This window comes from Excalfactoria chinensis, chromosome 1 (genome assembly GCF_039878825.1).
Source record: "Excalfactoria chinensis isolate bCotChi1 chromosome 1, bCotChi1.hap2, whole genome shotgun sequence".
In the NCBI taxonomy this organism is placed as follows: Eukaryota; Metazoa; Chordata; class Aves; order Galliformes; family Phasianidae; genus Excalfactoria; species Excalfactoria chinensis.
This window is the reverse complement of record NC_092825.1, coordinates 37959900-37977843: the sequence shown is the minus strand read 5'-3', so window position 1 is coordinate 37977843 and position 17944 is coordinate 37959900. Positions and strand designations below refer to the sequence as shown.

The window sequence follows — 17944 nt, the reverse complement described above, 5'->3', positions numbered from 1 at the left end:
GCTTCACTTACATTGAGCACGTTCACTTTTTAAGCTTTCCTGGAGCAGTTGTTCATTCAAGTGTCCCCGTCAGAGTTATTAATGGAAAGAAATACAGGCTATTTCATGAGTTCACATTTATACATTCATGTTTAAACAGTTTTGGTTTTGCACGAACTGTTGCACTTCGCTCCTGACAGCGCATCAGCGTGTAACAAACAGCTTTGGCCCTGAACACGTCTCATTTTAATTCTGTATTTTTATCCCTTGAAGCTCTTTATTATTCCGTGTTCTCTCTACTGCAAGCAGTTTTGCACAAGCCATTTGCCAAATTGGGTCAAGCCACGTGCCTAAAAGAGAGAAAGCAAGCTGATTATTGTTAACAAATATGGTGAATAAAAAACCAAGAACTTGGGTAACAACAGTCATGCATTCTGGCTCACTGGTTGGATTTGGAAGTGAGGGAAATCAGAATCCTTTCAGGGTATTCAGAATTTTCTTTACCCCAAGCCAGTTCTTAATCACAAAACAAAGTAAACTGATACTGACAAATGACACCTTGGTGATCAGTTTTGTGTAGGAGTCTGCATACTAAACATCCATTGACTTCCTGACAAGCTTTTGAACTGGGATGAAAACTTACCTTTTGTATTGTAGCGTTCCCTGCTTTGGAAGTGATTAATTGTTTGAATCTGGTCCATGCCCTAGGGAAATGTTTAGACACATACTTAGCAATTTTGTATTGATCGATCTATTTAAAGCGATTCAAGTTCCCTTCTGGAACAGAATGGCTATTTCATTGAATATCATTCAGTTCAGGACCAAAAAGAAAAGCAGAGTTATACACACAGTGTTCAGATATGGTGAGGAAACTTCCACACAACTGTAAAATAGTAATCAATCTGTCATCTCTGGCCCCAGCCTTATACAATTATAGCTGGTGACAGGGAAAGACAGTCCTAAAATTCCCTGAACCAGTACTGGAGAAGATGCCAGTATGACTTAGAATATCTGAAGTTCAGAAGTCATATCTGATCCATTGTGATCAGCTGTTGGAGTTTCTTTATGATAAACGATCTGATTGCAGAATGAAATGCATAGCAGTCTTACTAACTAGCAAACAGACAAATGTCTATTAAAAGGTTCGAAAATTATTTGGTTGTTAACTTATTATGGCATAACCTACTATGCTAAATAATTACTTATCTTCTTCAATTAAACTGTAAATTTTTTGAGACATCATCGTTGTCATCTTCTCTGTTCCTAACGCTGAAGCAGATGGATAATAATTATTTTGTTACAAATACATTATTATGACTTTATTCCTGTTAGAACTCATCTTCTGTCACCTCTTCCCTATTTCTCTGTGTTTTATATGTAGGACATCTGGTCAGTGTAGCTCAGCTACAAGCCAAGGATTGTAAGAACTGTTTCAGTTAGCGTAATCCTCTAGTCAGAAACAGTAAAACTCTTGTCATCAAACTGGAGAATTACATAAGGCTGTATGTAGTCATTGAAGTTGTTGCGGAGTTATATGGTGGACTGGGGAAGGGTTTTATTTCTTCTCAGTGCAGTTAGCGCACTGAATTAAAATACCTCAAATACTTTTTTATCATTCAGTACTAGGAATACATTAAATCACTAGGATACAGACCTATTTTTAGTAGGGTGGTGTAGTTGGCCAATGGTAGCTCAGGTACCTATTCACATGATACCAAAAGAACGTGGGAATGACCACATGATCAAGACTGTTGTTCAGTGATAACTGTGAATTTACAGTAAGAGCTGAAAGGTAGCACTAAATGATGCAGGAAGAAGAACTTGCTATTAAGCTCTACCATTTAGAAGCTGACTGAGATGTGTATCATGCAGCTCTGGGAGTGAGTCAGTATGGCCAGATTTCTGCTCAGCACTCGGAATGTCTACAAAGTTGAGCCTTCTGGATTGCTCTTCAGAAGCACCTAGATTGTGCCCTTGGTGATGCGCATGGACTTGAGGAGAATTTAGGCAACAAAAAAAATGTATTTCACATATGAGGGTGCTCCAAAAGTAACACATCCTATTTTATGCTGTTGGCCCATCACATCAAGAGGTATATGTTGGTATGGCAGTAGAGACTGACCCTTCTGGCCAGTATTCCATTGCATTTTGTTGCAGTGTAAGAGTTGTTAGTAGAGGAGCAGATGGATAGAATGGTGTCTGATATGGAAGTGTGTATGAAGCACAGGTATATCACTGAGTTCCTTCATGTGGAAAAGGGCACCCACTGATGTTCATACACACTTACTGAATGTTTATGGAGAACAGCCAGTGGATGTGAAGTGGTGGTGGTGGTATTTCAGCAGTGACCACTGGTGCAGATTTTTAGGAACATGGCATGCAGGCTCTTGTTCATCTCTGTCAAAAATGCATTGCTGATTGCGGTGACTATGGTGAAAAAGACTGTTTTCCAACAGAATTTTCTCTGTCAAATAGAGTCACAGTGCTCTGTTGTAGTTCCCATGGAAATAAAAGGGGGGCATTACTTTTGGAGGGACTTATGTATTTATGTGGGTTTTACACAGGTTTTACATGACAAATCAGGTAATGTAGCATAGGTCTTTAGAAACCTGGACAAGAGCTTTACATATTTACTCTTATGTACTCTTCACTAGCAAGCTCAAGATTTTCTTTATAATTGATATGAAGACTTAGATTTCTGAAAAGGTCAAACACTTTTATTAGACATTGTCATTGGAGTGTGTTTATATATGCCAAGGGGGGAGTTATTTACAGAAAGAGTGTTGAAGTGCTGGAACAGGCTGCCCACAGAGGGTGCGGTGGCTCTGGGCAGCCTGGTCTAGTGGTTGGTGGCCCTGCCTGTGGCATGGGGGTTGGAGCTTGATGATTCTTGAGGTCCCTTCCAATCCAAGCCATTCTGTGATTCTGTGGTTCTATGACTCAGTGACTCGTTCTTGTAGACTTTCTGAAAGTAGACCCCATACTGTTTCTGTGCTGCTTCTGTGCAGAAAAGTAAGAAAAAAATTAGGTCTGCTAATGTGGATTAGCCGCTTTAAATTGGTAGATTTGTTCCAGGAAAGGTTTGCAGTTAAGAATGCGGCTCTGTGTGTGTGTGTCTGTTGTATGTCTGCATGCCCCGTTGGTCTATACATGGGGATTTGGATCTCTCAGCAGTAGTGCTGGTGCCTATTTGAGCCTGGTATAACAAGATTAGCCCGGTAGTTGTTTCCACAGTTGATTTTAAATATAAAATCACCATAATTTTTCCCCTTTTAGCCACCGTTGCATTTACAACCACTGTTTATACTGACATGTATTTCTTTTCTTTTTCCACTCAGATGTTGCAAGAGCAATTGAGTTACTGGAGAAACTGCAGGAATCTGGAGAAGTACCGGTACATAAGCTACAGTCTTTAAAGAAGGTGCTGCAGAGTGAGTTTTGTACAGCTATCAGAGAGGTATGCAACAGAAATTTTTAGTTATTTCTCAGAATAAAATCTCTGTCCTAAAAATTAAAGTATACTTCTGGAGAAGCAGCAGTACCTTATATAAAGGACAGTGGTTGTGAGATGTGTCTGTTGGTACCTGCTGAAGTGCAGAAAGGTGAAGTTACTGAAAAGCAGATGAAGAAAAGTTGCGTCAGCAAGGCCTCAAGCTTAAGGCAACTAGACTTGATAAGGAGAAAGAGTTTATTACTTTAGCATTCTGTTCATGGTGTTTCAAGGTTTGTACTAAGTCATACAGCACATGGGGATGTGCTGAGTTGGGTGACTGCAAGATTAAAGGCCTCTTCTTTGAACTCAGGTGTGAGGTACAATAAAAGTGCCACGAGAGACAAATGACGTAAGCATGGAAGTTAACTGAAGCTAATATGGATCTCGTAGTCAGCGATCAGGTCCCAGTGGGTGATGCTGCAAATATAGGAATTTTTTATCAAATTACTAAGAACAGTGAATGTTACCCAGCAGTGTATGGTCAAGGGCCTTCCTCAGTTCTGACCAATGGTACGTAAATTATTGTTTTGTTCTAGTTAAGCTAGAGAAGAAGGTGCCACTTTCTCGCATACATACTGGTAGTATTATCTTTAGTGTAGTTAAATTCATACATCTGTTAGAAGTTTCTTGGACAGAAGCCATAAATTAATAAAGGAATGCATCGGACTTCTTACCTGCTAAAACTGAATGCTGTTAGCCTGCCAGTCTGAAGCAGCTCTAGATGTTTTAGTAAAGATAACATACTTTCAGCAGAAAATCTGTAAGAAATTCTGTTTAAGTTTGTCTGTCTATTGGCTGTAACTAATCCTCCCTCACTGAAATCAATGGGAAATCTAATGTTGCCTCAGTGGTAGCAGGACTGAACCTCCTGATAACTAGGCAACAGCAGCACATTGATTGAGTGGACTGCTGAGTATCTGGAAGGAAGAAAGATAACAGTTTAATAAGCAGAATGCAACACGCTCTTTGTTTCTTGGAGTATATTCTTCAGTGTGAGAAACAGAGGGATTTTTCCCCCAGATTAAATGAGGTTTTCAAGGCTTTTTAAAGTGAATAGTGTTTGATGACAATAAATAATGGCACTATGTACCCAGTAAAACTGATATTCTGATTAGTCCTTTCATTTAACACACTAAATGCTTCTTTAATTGACCTCAGAGCTTTGAAAAGTTATTTTTTCTTCAGATAACAGAGTCTGGCATCATCAGTGAAATCTTGTCAAATTTATATCCTTCTCTGGAGGATATTCTGAACAGAAACAGATATAAAGCTTTTTGAAACAGGTATGGGGCCTAGGAAGTAGGAAAATGTTTTAGACAAATGCACTCTCAGTTCAGTGAACTGAAAGTGGATTTTGACAAAACCATCTCAGTGGCACAAAAGGTCTTTGTAGTTAGTTGTGTAAAGATAGCTTGTACATGCCAGACAATCTAATTGCTATTAGAGCATTGCAACCAAGTGCTAGTGACCTTAATATGCCTGTAACACAGGAATCGATTGATGATGAATAATTAAGTCAGTTCTACCAACTTCATAAAAAAAAGCATTTCTTTTAAATATTACATACTTATAGACCAATATAACTAATTGGTCTATTTGCTAATATATCATAGAGTCATCGAATCACAAGGTTGGAAAGGACCTACAAGATCATCTAGTCCAATTGTCCTCCCTTTACCATACCTACAGAAAACCACTAAACCATATCTCCTAGCTCCCTATCCAGACACTTCTTGAATATTGCCAGAGATGGTGACTCCACCACCTCCCATTAGAGAACACCATTAGAGAACAAAATTCTACCAAAGAAAGAAAATTATTAATGCCATTCATGACTACATATAAAAGTACTTTCATAGAAGAAACATTTTAGTATAAAATGTCCAATAATGGCACCTTTCATCCAAGGAGAGTAGAGGAATTGACATATACAGATTGACAGTTCTTAAGATTGTTCAGCATGTGGCTCCTCTTTACAGTTACTTACATTAAACCTTTGGCAAATGTTTAGATTGTAGCACTTTTTTTTTACCAGTTGAAAAGTTGTTGGAAAATACTGGCAAAGATTTTCTTCTGTTAAAAAATAAAAAGAGTAAGAAAAGCATGGAATATTCCATCCACCTTGAATTGATAAACTTCTCCAAGCACTGCAGTAAGGAGTTGGAGAATATTTGTTCTGGGTCTTGCAGTTAATCAGGATTGTCCTTCATGCACATCCTTCATGTACGCTGGAGTTACTGGGAGACAGATAGCTACATATTTGAGGATGAAATAGCTGAGGCTAGACAGAAATTTCCCTGCAAATGCTCCTTCCCAGTGTTTATCTTCTCTAACCCTGAGTACAGTCTTTGAGAGTGTGGAGACTAGCTTTTCATTTCCTCTCTTAGCACCTACATAGCAAAGAGGAGAGGAGTTACTGAACTTCAAGGGAGAGGCATGACAGTCAGCTGGAAGAAATGTAAAAAGTTGTATGGACCGATCAATTTTCCTGGAGAACGCAATGAAGTAGACAGTCAGCAGTAGGTAGCAGTAATTGAAATGAGGTGAGAAGCAGTGGAAGACTTTGTATTAGTATGCAAATTTAGGAAGAGGCTGCTTGTTAACTGTATGCTAAGATTCAGATTTGCAGTGTGATGTGTACATTATATAATACGAGGTCTGAGCCTAAATTTCTTTCATCAGAAAATCTAATAAAGCCGGTTAAGGAAGGTGTTTGTAGTCGAATGAATTCCATAATGGAAGAGCTTTGGAAAATAAATGTTTTCTTTCCCAGTTGAAGAAATTATGAACACTTAACTATCCAGTGAGTTTCACTGTTAAAATATATCCCAGAGAAACTTAATGTTGGACTGAATGCAGGTGAAATAATTGAAGATAATTTTAGTCCTCACAGTTTTGACTGACTGTGATTTGTCCTTTCTATAACTAGGAATTATTTAACTTCAGAAGCAGTAGGTCACCTTTATGATTAATTAGCCTTTTAAAGTATGAGATACTTTATTAGATGATGTACGTTTCAATCTAATATGTAGGAACCTATTAAATGGCTGTAATGAATTGTATTTATGGGAACATATTTAGTAAATCAAGCCACCAATTCAAATCCTCAAACCAATATTCCACAGAAATAAAATCCTTTTAAAGTGACTGAGTGAATGAAATTTAAATAGAAGTACTTTGGCATTTTTCTAGAATGCTATGTCAGGAAATGGTGATTAATGGTTCTCAATTAACTAAATATAAGTACCACCAACTGAAATATTCTATCTGGCATCAGGAAGGAATTTGTATTAGTTCTGGAAATAATGGAAATAACTGAAGTTTGCATTGGCCTCAGTATATTCTTTTCATCTGAAGGCCCCAGCTGTACCACCTAGACCAAAATGTAACCCAAGTGTGGTCACAGGAAAACTGTACTTTGAAATATATATATATATATATGATTGCATTTTAAAATTACTTGGTTCAAAAGCTCACCAGCTGTGTGAAAATTAGTTAAGCTTCTATGGCTTTGTCACCTGTCAAAGGATGCATGAATTTTGTCCATTTTACCAGTAAGCCCTTCCTTCCATGTGTTTTTGCTATTTATTCAAAGCTGTTGCTGTGTTGGATTCTTCTGATTCCTGGGAGATTACTAGAATAGATGAACTGCAAGGCATGAAAACTGAATGCATAATTGAAATGCTGAGAAGGTATATTCATGTAGAGCATAAAACTAGCAACCTGAATTGGTACAGTGACTTGAGTCGTTGTAAGGCAGTGAAAAGGAAATTAGGTGAACTGAAACTTCTGGTCTGGCAGTAAACCTTAAAATGGCACAGAAGTTAGAGTGAACAGTTGAGTAAAACACACCAAATACCTTAGGAGACTGTGGGAAATTCATTTACCACTCACATTTGGTGATCAGTACTGAAGTGCCAGGAAAGTGGAGTTACAGCTCAATAAACCCGTGGATCTCTGGATGAGCAGTTTTCTTCCAAGTAGATTCTGAAGTTGTTATTTCTGTATCTTCAGTGGTATAAAATTCAAGTATACCTGCCTTTCCTTTTCTTCACTTTTCTTTCTTCTCTTTACCATCTTAATAATTAAATCTATTGGTTTTCTCTGTGGATATTTATTTAAAATAAACCTGACTAGAATATACCTATAGTAAAGCATTTATCAATACCGAATGTAATCAGATCAAATGATCTTTATAAAAATGTTATGAGGCAGCCAGAAAGACAAAAATAGGCATTATTTTATTTTGTTGTCGTATGACTCCATTCAAAATGTCAGGTCATCACACCACAGCGCTTCTGCAGGACTCAGTCAAGTACAATCATTTCTATAAACAGAGGAGCAGTCAACACAGAATACTGTACTGTTGTGTGTTTTATGTTAAAATAGACTGTGGAACAGCATGTTGCCTGTGAAGATAGGGAAAAAAGGAAGACCTGAAATTACAGGCTAGTCATTTGCACCTCCATGCTCAGCATGGTCTTGGAGTAGATCCTCATGGAAGGCATGCAAAGGTACATGGGAAACAGAGAGATTGGTGTCAGCCAAAATGGTTTCACTGAGAGCAAGTAGTGCCTGAGAAATCTGGCTCTCTGTGGCGGGGTAACCGTGTTATTGGATAAGAGAAGAACAACCAATGTCATCTACCTGGAATTGTGCAACGTGTTTGACACTTGTGCACATGACATCCTTGGTTTTCATTGAAGAGACATGGATTTGATGGATCACTGGGTAATGGATAGGGAATTAGCTGGATAGTTGCAGTCAGTTGTAGTGGAAGACTCAATATCCAGATGGACATCAGTGGCAATACTGGTATTCCTCAAGAGTCAGTATTGGAACTTGCGCCGTTTATGTTGGTAACATGGACAGCAAGACTGAGTGAACTCTCAGGTGGTTTGCAGATGATACTAAGTTGTGTGGTGTGGTCGACATGCAGGAGGGAAGGGAAGCCACTCAGAGGGACCTGGAGAGATGAGCTTGTGCGAACTTCACAAAGCTCAACAAGGCCAGGTGAAAGTTTCTGCACCTGAGCTGAGGCAATCTCAAGCACATATACAGGATTGGAGTAGAATTCATTGAGAACAGCCCTGAGGAGAAAGACTTTGGGGTGTTGGTTGATGAAAAATTCAGCATGAGCTGGCAACGTGTGCCTTCAGCCCAGAAAGCCAACTGTATCCTGAGCTGCCTCAAAAGAGGTGTGACCACCAAGTCTGGGAAGATTCTCCCCTTTTACTCCACTCTTGCGAGACCCCATCTGAAGTACTGTGTTCAGCTCTGTCCCCTGCTGTCACATTTACCCATGCAAATGGTGGTATTAGCCAGGATTAAGCAAAAATGTTATACTGGACTAAGTAATAAGGCAATTAGTAAACAAAAGGCCAATAGGACAACTGACTATAATAAAGCATATGAGGTTTTTCAGCTCAGATTTCTAACTCAGGTCATAGAAGCAGTTACATCTGAACAGTACCATATCCCTAGTTGGGAATTAACATTCCTCTTAGACTAAATCTGATACCTTGTTCTGGTGTTCCAGGCAGCTTATTTAGAATTACTGCACCGTTAGTCTATCCGTAGAATTCATGCAGTAGAAAATATGTATTCATACAAATTAAGCAAATTCATTCAGATCCTCACATGCTTGTACACTGATGTTTAGTTTTTATTAAAATTAGCACTTCAGGATGTTGATTGTAAAGTTTCAGCCTTTCCCTTTTTTAGTTACTGAGGTAAGATCTGATGTCATCTGAAGCAGTCCAGCTTTCCCAAATACTAGAACTGGGTAGCATTTGCAAGAATTTTCTGCTGTACCTTTTCTGTCCCTTCTCCATGACTAGGACCCAAAGCAGTAAAAAGCCACATAAAATACTGATAGATAAAAATAGTTTCAGCACATCCCATCACTGTTTGGAAAGGACAGTACTTAATTTCATCCTAAGCTGATGGTACGGCAGAATGGTTATGCTTTCATATTTTACTAATATTTTTCTCTCTCCTGGTTACAAGTATTATCTCCGTAATGATGAGTTAAGGAATGGATTTGTACAGTATGTAAATTAGGGCAGAAAAAAACAACTGGTTGCAAAAAAAAAAAAAGGTCTGTCTACTGTATTAGGCATTTAGAAAGCTCAGCACTTTGAAAAGCATCACTTTACCCTAGGTGAATGAAACTATATTTGGTTACTTGCAAGCCCTGGATGGCACAAATGATTGTTACTCAGCAGATGGCCTTCGTTAATGGCAATCATATGAATTTACCAGGCAGCCCAAGCTTTATCTGAGAGAAAGCATTATTAAGTCTCTGTGTAATTACTAAGTCCCTATGACTTCCATGACTTTGCTGCAGGAGATTTAAAACAGCTGCTGTTGTCACTTTTTCAGCAGCCTAGAGCTAAATACATGGATTTCACAGATGCAGTACCCCAGAATCGAGGGCCATAGCATATCACTGATCTTTAATCAGCGCGTTCTCCCATTGGTTTTGATTAAAGATCAATTTTCAGAGTCAGCTGATGGGTATATATCTGCTTGCATTTGTGCTTTGTTTTTGTAGCTGTGCTTTCCACAGGAGAGAAATATTTCAGTGCTGTAAGATTCCTGCAGTACATAATATCAAAGCAGTGACATATCTTGTTCATGCTCCAGTTTATCAGGATTGCTGGTATGCGTGTGTACTAAAACTCTTTGGTGAGTGGTGCTGATATGATGTTCATAGTTCTGTACCTGTAAAAGTATCTTGTCTTGCAGGTCACTCTCATGGGTCAGCAGCAGTGCACCTTGGCATTTTACTATTTTCTTCGTGTTACTGTTTTAGTTTATTTCTGCAGCGCTGAATTTGATTACGTAAAGCTCTTACAGATAAACAGAACATCCTCTGCTGCAGTTCATCTCAAGCCTGCTTCTTCCTCTTGAGAGGAACCAGCAGCTAGGTGAACTACTGAGGAATGTTTATGCTGACAGTCTGTTGAAAGCCCCTGCAGTATCTGCATCAGCTTGCATTTCTCCCTTGATGGAACATTCACATCTGCCAGCTTCACCTTAACAGAAGTTGCTGATCAGACTCCTGAGAAAAGCTCCTCCATCTCCATTTTTTAATATGCCTTCAAAAAAGGAAAGAAATTGTTAAGACTGTTTGAGAACTCCATTTTGGGTACACTTTTGTTTGTGTTTAAAATAAGAAATGTCAGCAGTTTTCCTTCACTCACTCTCCCTGCCTTCTCAGCTCAATAGGAACATTTGAGATAAACTTGCATGACTTGCTCAGGTTATGTCATCTTTTATCCAGGTGCCGATAGTGACAAGGCTTTGCCAGAGCTCTTAATTTTTGGTATATGGCTGTTGCACACTACAGCCTCAACAGCATATGCAGAATTACTGATAAAGTGGAGGAAATGAGTGTATAGTGATGCTTGTCATATTTTTGAACTCAAAAGTAGCTGACAGTGAAGTCTAAAAGAGAGTTTTATATTATGACCTATCAGTTCCAACTACCTTTATGGGAATTATCTAATGACATATATTACTTTTGATCCCAGTACACTGAGGCAGAAGCAGCCGAGGAGGCTGTCAGGAAGTAATTTTTGGTGATTGTAAAGCTTACAGTTTTAAAGATGCAGATAGTCTCGTCTTCAAAGGTGCAGGGTCACAACTGTCATTGACTTTGAGCCAAAATAGAGCAGTGTGTAAGGGATGTGAGATAAACTAAATGACCCAGTCATATTTTTATTGTTCCTAATATTTTCTGCTCGTAAAGCTGTCTGTTTTTCATTATTCTTAAGTGGATGCCATGTAACTTCTATTGACCTTACAGCGTCAGAAGAGTATTTTCAAAAAGAATCAACACTGGAGGGAAGGAGAAAGGGCACAGAGAGGTCTTGTGTGTCCTAACAGCAACACTGGGGACGTGTCACCTGGTTCATCCACAGCGTGCCAGTGCTCCTACTGGAGCAGAGGATGTAACAGCATGTATTTCCTGGTACATCTGCTATCTTCTTCTGCTAGCACAGAAGGGAGGAAAGGGATTCTGGCTCCAGCCTCTGGCCCCTGTTGGGATGTTTCTTGGACAGGCACAGCATTCATATGTCAAAGATTCAGGGACCAAAACTTTGTTTGGCTTTCAAGCAGCAAACACAGAGTGCAGTGAGACACTGTCAGGGCAGAGCGAGCACTGCTCCTTTCTGCACACATGCAGACACACAAAATAAATGCTGGAGCAAACAATATTACAGCATTTTAACTTGGGCATCCATACTGTGTTCTACCCTGAGTTAAAGTATTACACCCTTACAGTGATTATACTTCTTTTATTTTTAACAGTGTTTCAGCCCTTTACGATTTTTTTTTTCCTGTTGCCTAAGGAAAGCTAAATAATGCATCAAGGTTTGGGTTTTTTTTCTCACTTTAGTAAAACTGACCTAGTTTCTGCCTTATCCCCCGCCCCACAAAGAAAGGAACCTTTAAATATGAAAATGTAAAAGCCAACATTTGTCATATATTTCTTCTACATGTTCTAAAATTAAAACTGCCTCATCTCATGTTGTTAAATGAGACTGAATTCATTTTGAGCTATTTAATGGCTTAGCCTCCCCGCTGCCTGTGATTCATGTACACAGTGTTATTTCATGGACAACAATTGTTTTGACAATTGTGAAAGTGATATAGAGTGAGGTTTTGAAGGTAAACACCAACAATTTTCCTGACGCTAGCATGTAACTACTTGCAGACTAATGAAACCTTATAATAGAAAATGTCCCAAATGCCAGCAACCTTGAATGACCATGCTCTGTCAGATATAAATAGCTCATAAAGACAGACTACTTGTCACAAATCAGCTTTTTCTATGAGTTGTCCAAATTCAGTAGCTGCAGGAAATGAGTTATGTAATACAGACTTCTTGGTACTAGTAGCAAGCCTTATAATTTATCATGTCTTCTGCTCAGGCATCCATTTATTGTTCATTATGAGGAAGACCTTTTGTCAGAATGAAGGCCGTACACGGTTCAGTGTGAATACATTCGTGCGTGCTTAATGCTGCTTCTGCCAGGTTTAATCAAACATGTGGCATAAGCCTGTAACAGAATGGGCATTTGTGGTTCATTTGTTCAAACAGTTGTGCTTAAGAATAATCTAAGTTTATCATTATCTGAATGTTGTCATCTGTGTATATGGCACCCACAGCCAGTGATTCCATAAGGTTGCCAATATTTTGTCACATTCTCATTCTCTTCAGTGTTCCCTTGGTTGTGTGTGTTTGTTTTTTGTTTGTTTGTTTGTTTTGGTTTAGTTTGGTTTGGGTTGGGTTTTTGTTTGTTTTAATTTATTTATTATTAAACAATGTTAACCAGTTTGGTAGCTAGAAATTAAGTCTGTTTTAAACTTGCCCGCGGAACTGCTGTCTTCTCCTGTGGTATGTGATTTTGTTTAGGACAGTATCTTAGCTAGAGGCTGTAGCTGTATTGGAGAAAATACACTTTTATAATGAATTTGTGCTATCTTGCACATGATTATCACATGAGATGTTTTAAAGAAGCAGAACACAAGCATGAAATGGCAGAAATCCCACATGATACTGAAGAGGAATAAAACCGGAGGTAGACACAGAATCACAGAACCACTGAATGTCAGGGATTCATACTATCAGTAGAGATTTTCCATTTTAATTAAGCTGTCATGATTTTACAGCTGAAAGGAAGTTCTCCATTACATTGGTTTTGAGCTTGAGTATGGTCACAGACATAAAAAATAGTTAACAGTGGAAGGAAGCCCGGTTAGCTGCATACCTCCACTCTGGCTACATAATCTTCTAGTTGTATTTGGCTCCTCGTGTTTTTCTCCCTTTTCCTTATTTTGTATGTTCATCTGTTCAGGTAGGATTCCCCCCGATCTTTGTAGTATTTAAGGCATCTTTGTACACTTGCGTGGCAGGTTTACTCTCTGAATTGAATGCTGACCTACAGCTCAGGAGGAGTCTATTTAGGCAAAAGAGCCAATGAATTCCTTTCCACAGACATACAAATATACTGGGTTAGGTATGGATGATATAGGCAAGAGGTTATGGGGAAGGAAAAAAATAATGCTGAATAGAATCTGAAGAGGAAAAAATGGTTAAAACCAAGGAGAGGAGATGCAGGCCTGCAGATGTAAGTTTACATTTACAAGCACAGTGTTCACAGGCAATGCAGTGCAAGTCCTCCCTTTCTCAAAAGCAGAAATTCTCCTACCCCAAGTAGTAGCCCCAATAGATGATATGTCAAAGACTTACATCAGGAAAAGGTTGAAGGTCTGAGAATCAACAGCAAATTGGGGGAGAGAAATGAAGAAAGGAGAGGCCAAGCTGTGCTGCATGAGGTACAAACACTCAGGCACGTACTCTTCGCAGGAAGATAAGAAAAGACTGATGAAGATATTCTTGACATCTTAGAAGACAGAAAAATTTGGTTCATCCTTTCAATCAAGACAATTAGACAATTAGGAAGACAAGGATTCAGAGTAGTTGATGGTAGAAGCATCATACTCAGATGTAAGTAAATAATAATTTCTCTTACCCTCAGTTCTGCAATGGTGCACACATACGCTGTTCCACTGACATGACTATATCAATGCAGTAAAACCAATTATGTCTTCCTTATACTAGTTCTTTTCAAGCTGTCTCCCATTTCTGTACTTTCTGACAGGCTCCTGTGTTCCTTTCCTTGAAAGACTTGTCCCCAAAAAAGGTACAAAATTCTCTTCTATACTGAAGCAATAAAAAATTTGGCAGGCGAGCTAAGGAAACTGAATCAATACGGTGCTAATCTGTGTGCTAAACACAGCTCACCAATCTTTTTGCAGGTTATACCATTAAAACTACTTCCCTGTGGCGCTTAATTCGTTTGTGACTTCCTAAAAGAAGACTTTTGCGTCCTTTCTATGTAGTACGATGATTTGGGTACTATAGAAACAGAGCTGCTTACTGTAAGGACTGCTCTGAAAGCAGTGCCTCCTGTGTTATTATATTGGTCCACAATATTAGGGGTGAGTGATGGTGAAAGGGCAGTAGTGGTTGAATCTTCCCATCAACTTTCCCTTACATTTTATTGCCATGTGAGAGATGGCAGCGGAGGGGCATTCTATCATGGAACAGCATGTGAAGCAAAGGTGTGTCATTGAATCTCTCCATGTGGAAAAAATGGCACCCATTGACATTCATTGACACTTGCCTTACGTTTATGGAGTGCAAACAGTGGGTGTGAGCACAGTGAGGCAGTGGGTGGTGCGTTTCAGCAAGATCAACAGCAACATGAAAGACAAGCCATGTTCCAGATGGCCATGCACAGCTGTCACAGCACAAAATGAAGGGTGTTTCAATCAGCTCATCTATGCAAATTGGCAGATTACAACCAGAGATCTCTGTACAGAGCTGAATATTGCTCAGTGCATTGGAAAATATGGTGGCAATGATGGCAATGATGGCAATGATGGCAATCACAGTTTTCTGGATCTCATGCTGTGGAGATGTGGTGTCACCACTACAAGCTGGAGTCAAAATGTCAGCCTGTGGTGTAGTGAGATGTAAATTCCCCACTGAAGGAAAAGTTCAAGATGCAGCCCTCTGCAGGTAAATTGATGCACACTGTCTTTTTGTGTAGGAAAGGGGGGATCCATCTGGATTTCTTGCAACCTGGACAAACCATCAGCTCTGACCACTACATAACAGCGATGACCGAGCTGAAGGTTCAAACTACCAGAGTCAGGCCAGAAATGAAGACAGCCTTTCTCCTGCAATATGGAAATGCCAGGCCCCATAACAATGAGAAGCACATTGGCTGGACTGTCCTAACGCACCAACTGTGCAGTCCTGATTCGGCACCTTCTGATTTCCATCTGTTCAGGCCAATGAAAGATGGACTGTGTGGGCAATATTTTCCTACCTCTGCTGGTGCGGATTTTTATGAGCAAGTCATTCAGGCTCTTGTGCATTGCTGGCAAAAATGCATCGCTAAAGATGGTGACTGTGTTGAAAAACAGTGTTTTGTAGCTGAGAATTTTCTCTATCAAAGACTGTTATTTGTATCTGTTGTAGTTTCCGTGGAAATAAAAAGGAGGCATTACTTTTGGAGTGACCTACATACCTTCTGCAGGTTACTTCCTCACTTAATCTCAGCAAAGATTTTCTGGCCTGCTGCTTTATAGGTCTAAATTGCAATGTTCTCTCTCGGGTTGGTTCGTTGTTTTGATTTGGCATCTTTTTTGAATACTTGTTCGTTGCAGAACCATTTCTGCCTCTTGCTTCTTCCCTGCTGTTCAGAACAAGTTGTCCTAAAATCTGTTGAGCATCGTTGTTGTAGGTACTGTTGCAACATAGAATTACATAATGTTGGGAGGAAGCATTGAATACCTCTTACAGAAGTTAATTGAACAGAGTCCTTTTAATTAAATTGTAACTTTTGGAGTTCAGCGCAAAATACGGGGCAGCATGCAGGATTTTTTTTCAATGCTTCCTCTGGCCACCTTTATAAAACAGGCTGCTAAGTGCCCGGCTACCCCTGAGTCTCCTACTGAAGACTCATGTCTACAGAAATAGATCAGCCCGGTACATGCTGTTTTGTTATGAGTCCATATGGAGTAATTTCTGCTAAGAAGTCAGCTCCTGAATTACCTGTAAGGCAGCCCTGTGCTTCAGGATGCTAAGCCAGTTTACTTGCATCGTAGCGGAATGGGCAGAGATGAGAACCATCACCTTGTCACCTGCTGCATCTGATGCCACTGCAGCACCTGCTGGGAGATGTAACCCAAACTGCACTTCCATGTGCCAGCACAGGTTGCCACAGCACAAGCATTCACTTCCAAGTTCAGATTTTCTAGTTCTTATTTTCTTCCTTCACCTCTCTGGTAATTCTTGAGTACTGTGGGAGAATAACTGTAGATTATGATGTCTGAGGGGATTTCTTGCAGCCACTAAAAATGTGTGGGGCTCCACACAGCAGCCTTCCATTTGTGATGCTTCCCTACAGTATGACATGATCCATCTCAAATTACGTTATACATTATGTAACAACCATTATGCAACAATCATTATGCAGGAGAATTAGATTAACGATAGCCTGAAGCAGATATTCAAGACTGGTAGCACCTGTTGTTTTATAAAGAATTAGGTTTGAGATGAAAAACTTTTCCTAAGTACTGTAGGTGTTACATTGGCTGGTGGCAGAACATCATCTAAATGTATTGCTTTAGATAATTTACAATTAGATAGCATTATTGATTGCATTTTTCATGTTTATTCGAGTTGGTTGATTCTTTTTCAATGTTTTAGCTTAATCACTTGCTAATGAATTTTTCCCTTTCATGAGTATACAAATTGGTTAGCAGGATATTGGGTACTATGAAGCCTGTCAGCTACATACTAGGAGGATGTAAATGCTATGCAGTTCTATGACATCAGACCTAGCTAATAATCATACTAAATATCATTATCAGTTCATCTTTGTGATATTCTACTTTAGGGATTAATATTATAACTTAGCAGTAACTGTTCCTATGTGTGAAATGTGATCTGTTTTCAAAGAAGTTTAATGACATAATTCTTCAATAATAAAATACTTGCTTTTAGACATTCTAGCCAGCCACAACATTTATACCTGTGGAGGAAGAAATGATATGGACAGTCTCCTCTCATGATGTAAGATAACTGACAGGTATCAAGAATAGAGCACTATAAGTGATTCAATACCATATAGGTTTTGAAGTAACAAGTATTTGATTATTCATAACTGCAGTTATGCAGTGATTGTACTTCCACAGTGAATTCCCCTACACCATAATACTTACAGTAAACATTAAAACTGGTCTGTGCAAGATTGTGCTGAAAATGTAGACTCAGTCTGTTAGTTGAAGGCGTACTCCAGTGCAAAGCTCAAGCAAACCAGACATCTTTGAGTGGCTTGTAAAATCTGTTCCTTTCCATATTTTTAAAACTAAAGGCAAAATCACAGCCTCTCCAGAAATCAGTGTCAATTCTACCAATGGAAGAAAGATTTCGTTTTCAAATGTTGAAATCAGGAAATACTTCAGCCTGCTCCCTTTGCCTTAGATGTGTTCAGTAGACTCTGTGTTTCTGCATTAGGTCTTAGATGAGACTATGTGCTGATGATATTCAAGACAAAAAATCTTTTGATGTGCTTTGAAAGCAGTTAGTATATTTTATATCTCTAAAATGCTTGTATTTGTTGCTGTCTCCTTCACTTTTTTTGTCCTCTTGTTTATGATGTCCATCAAATAAGGTTTGGGAATCAGTCATCCCAGAGTTTCTGTTAGCTGAGATCTGAAGTGAGCTACATGTCTTAATTCCATTTAGAAATTTGTAGCAATATGTTCGTCAGTATGTAGGTATTATTATAACTGGCTTAGTGGAGATTCGTATCTATATGTATGACTCTGTATAACAAGTTGTCGTGTCAGAGCAGTGGGGAAGTCTGACCCATCAGTGAG

General features: G+C 39.1%; 1 protein-coding gene across 2 annotated transcripts in view; it reads left to right on the top strand.

The window, feature by feature from the left end:
* The window catches only part of LIN7A (lin-7 homolog A, crumbs cell polarity complex component), a 47076-nt gene that overhangs the window by 15803 nt on the left and 13329 nt on the right, over nucleotides 1–17944 (top strand). For both annotated transcript variants that reach the window (XM_072326614.1, XM_072326613.1), the window contains exon 2: nucleotides 3318–3436. In XM_072326614.1, the coding sequence (XP_072182715.1) occupies nucleotides 3318–3436 (119 nt within the window). The remainder of the gene's footprint in view (nucleotides 1–3317; nucleotides 3437–17944) is intronic.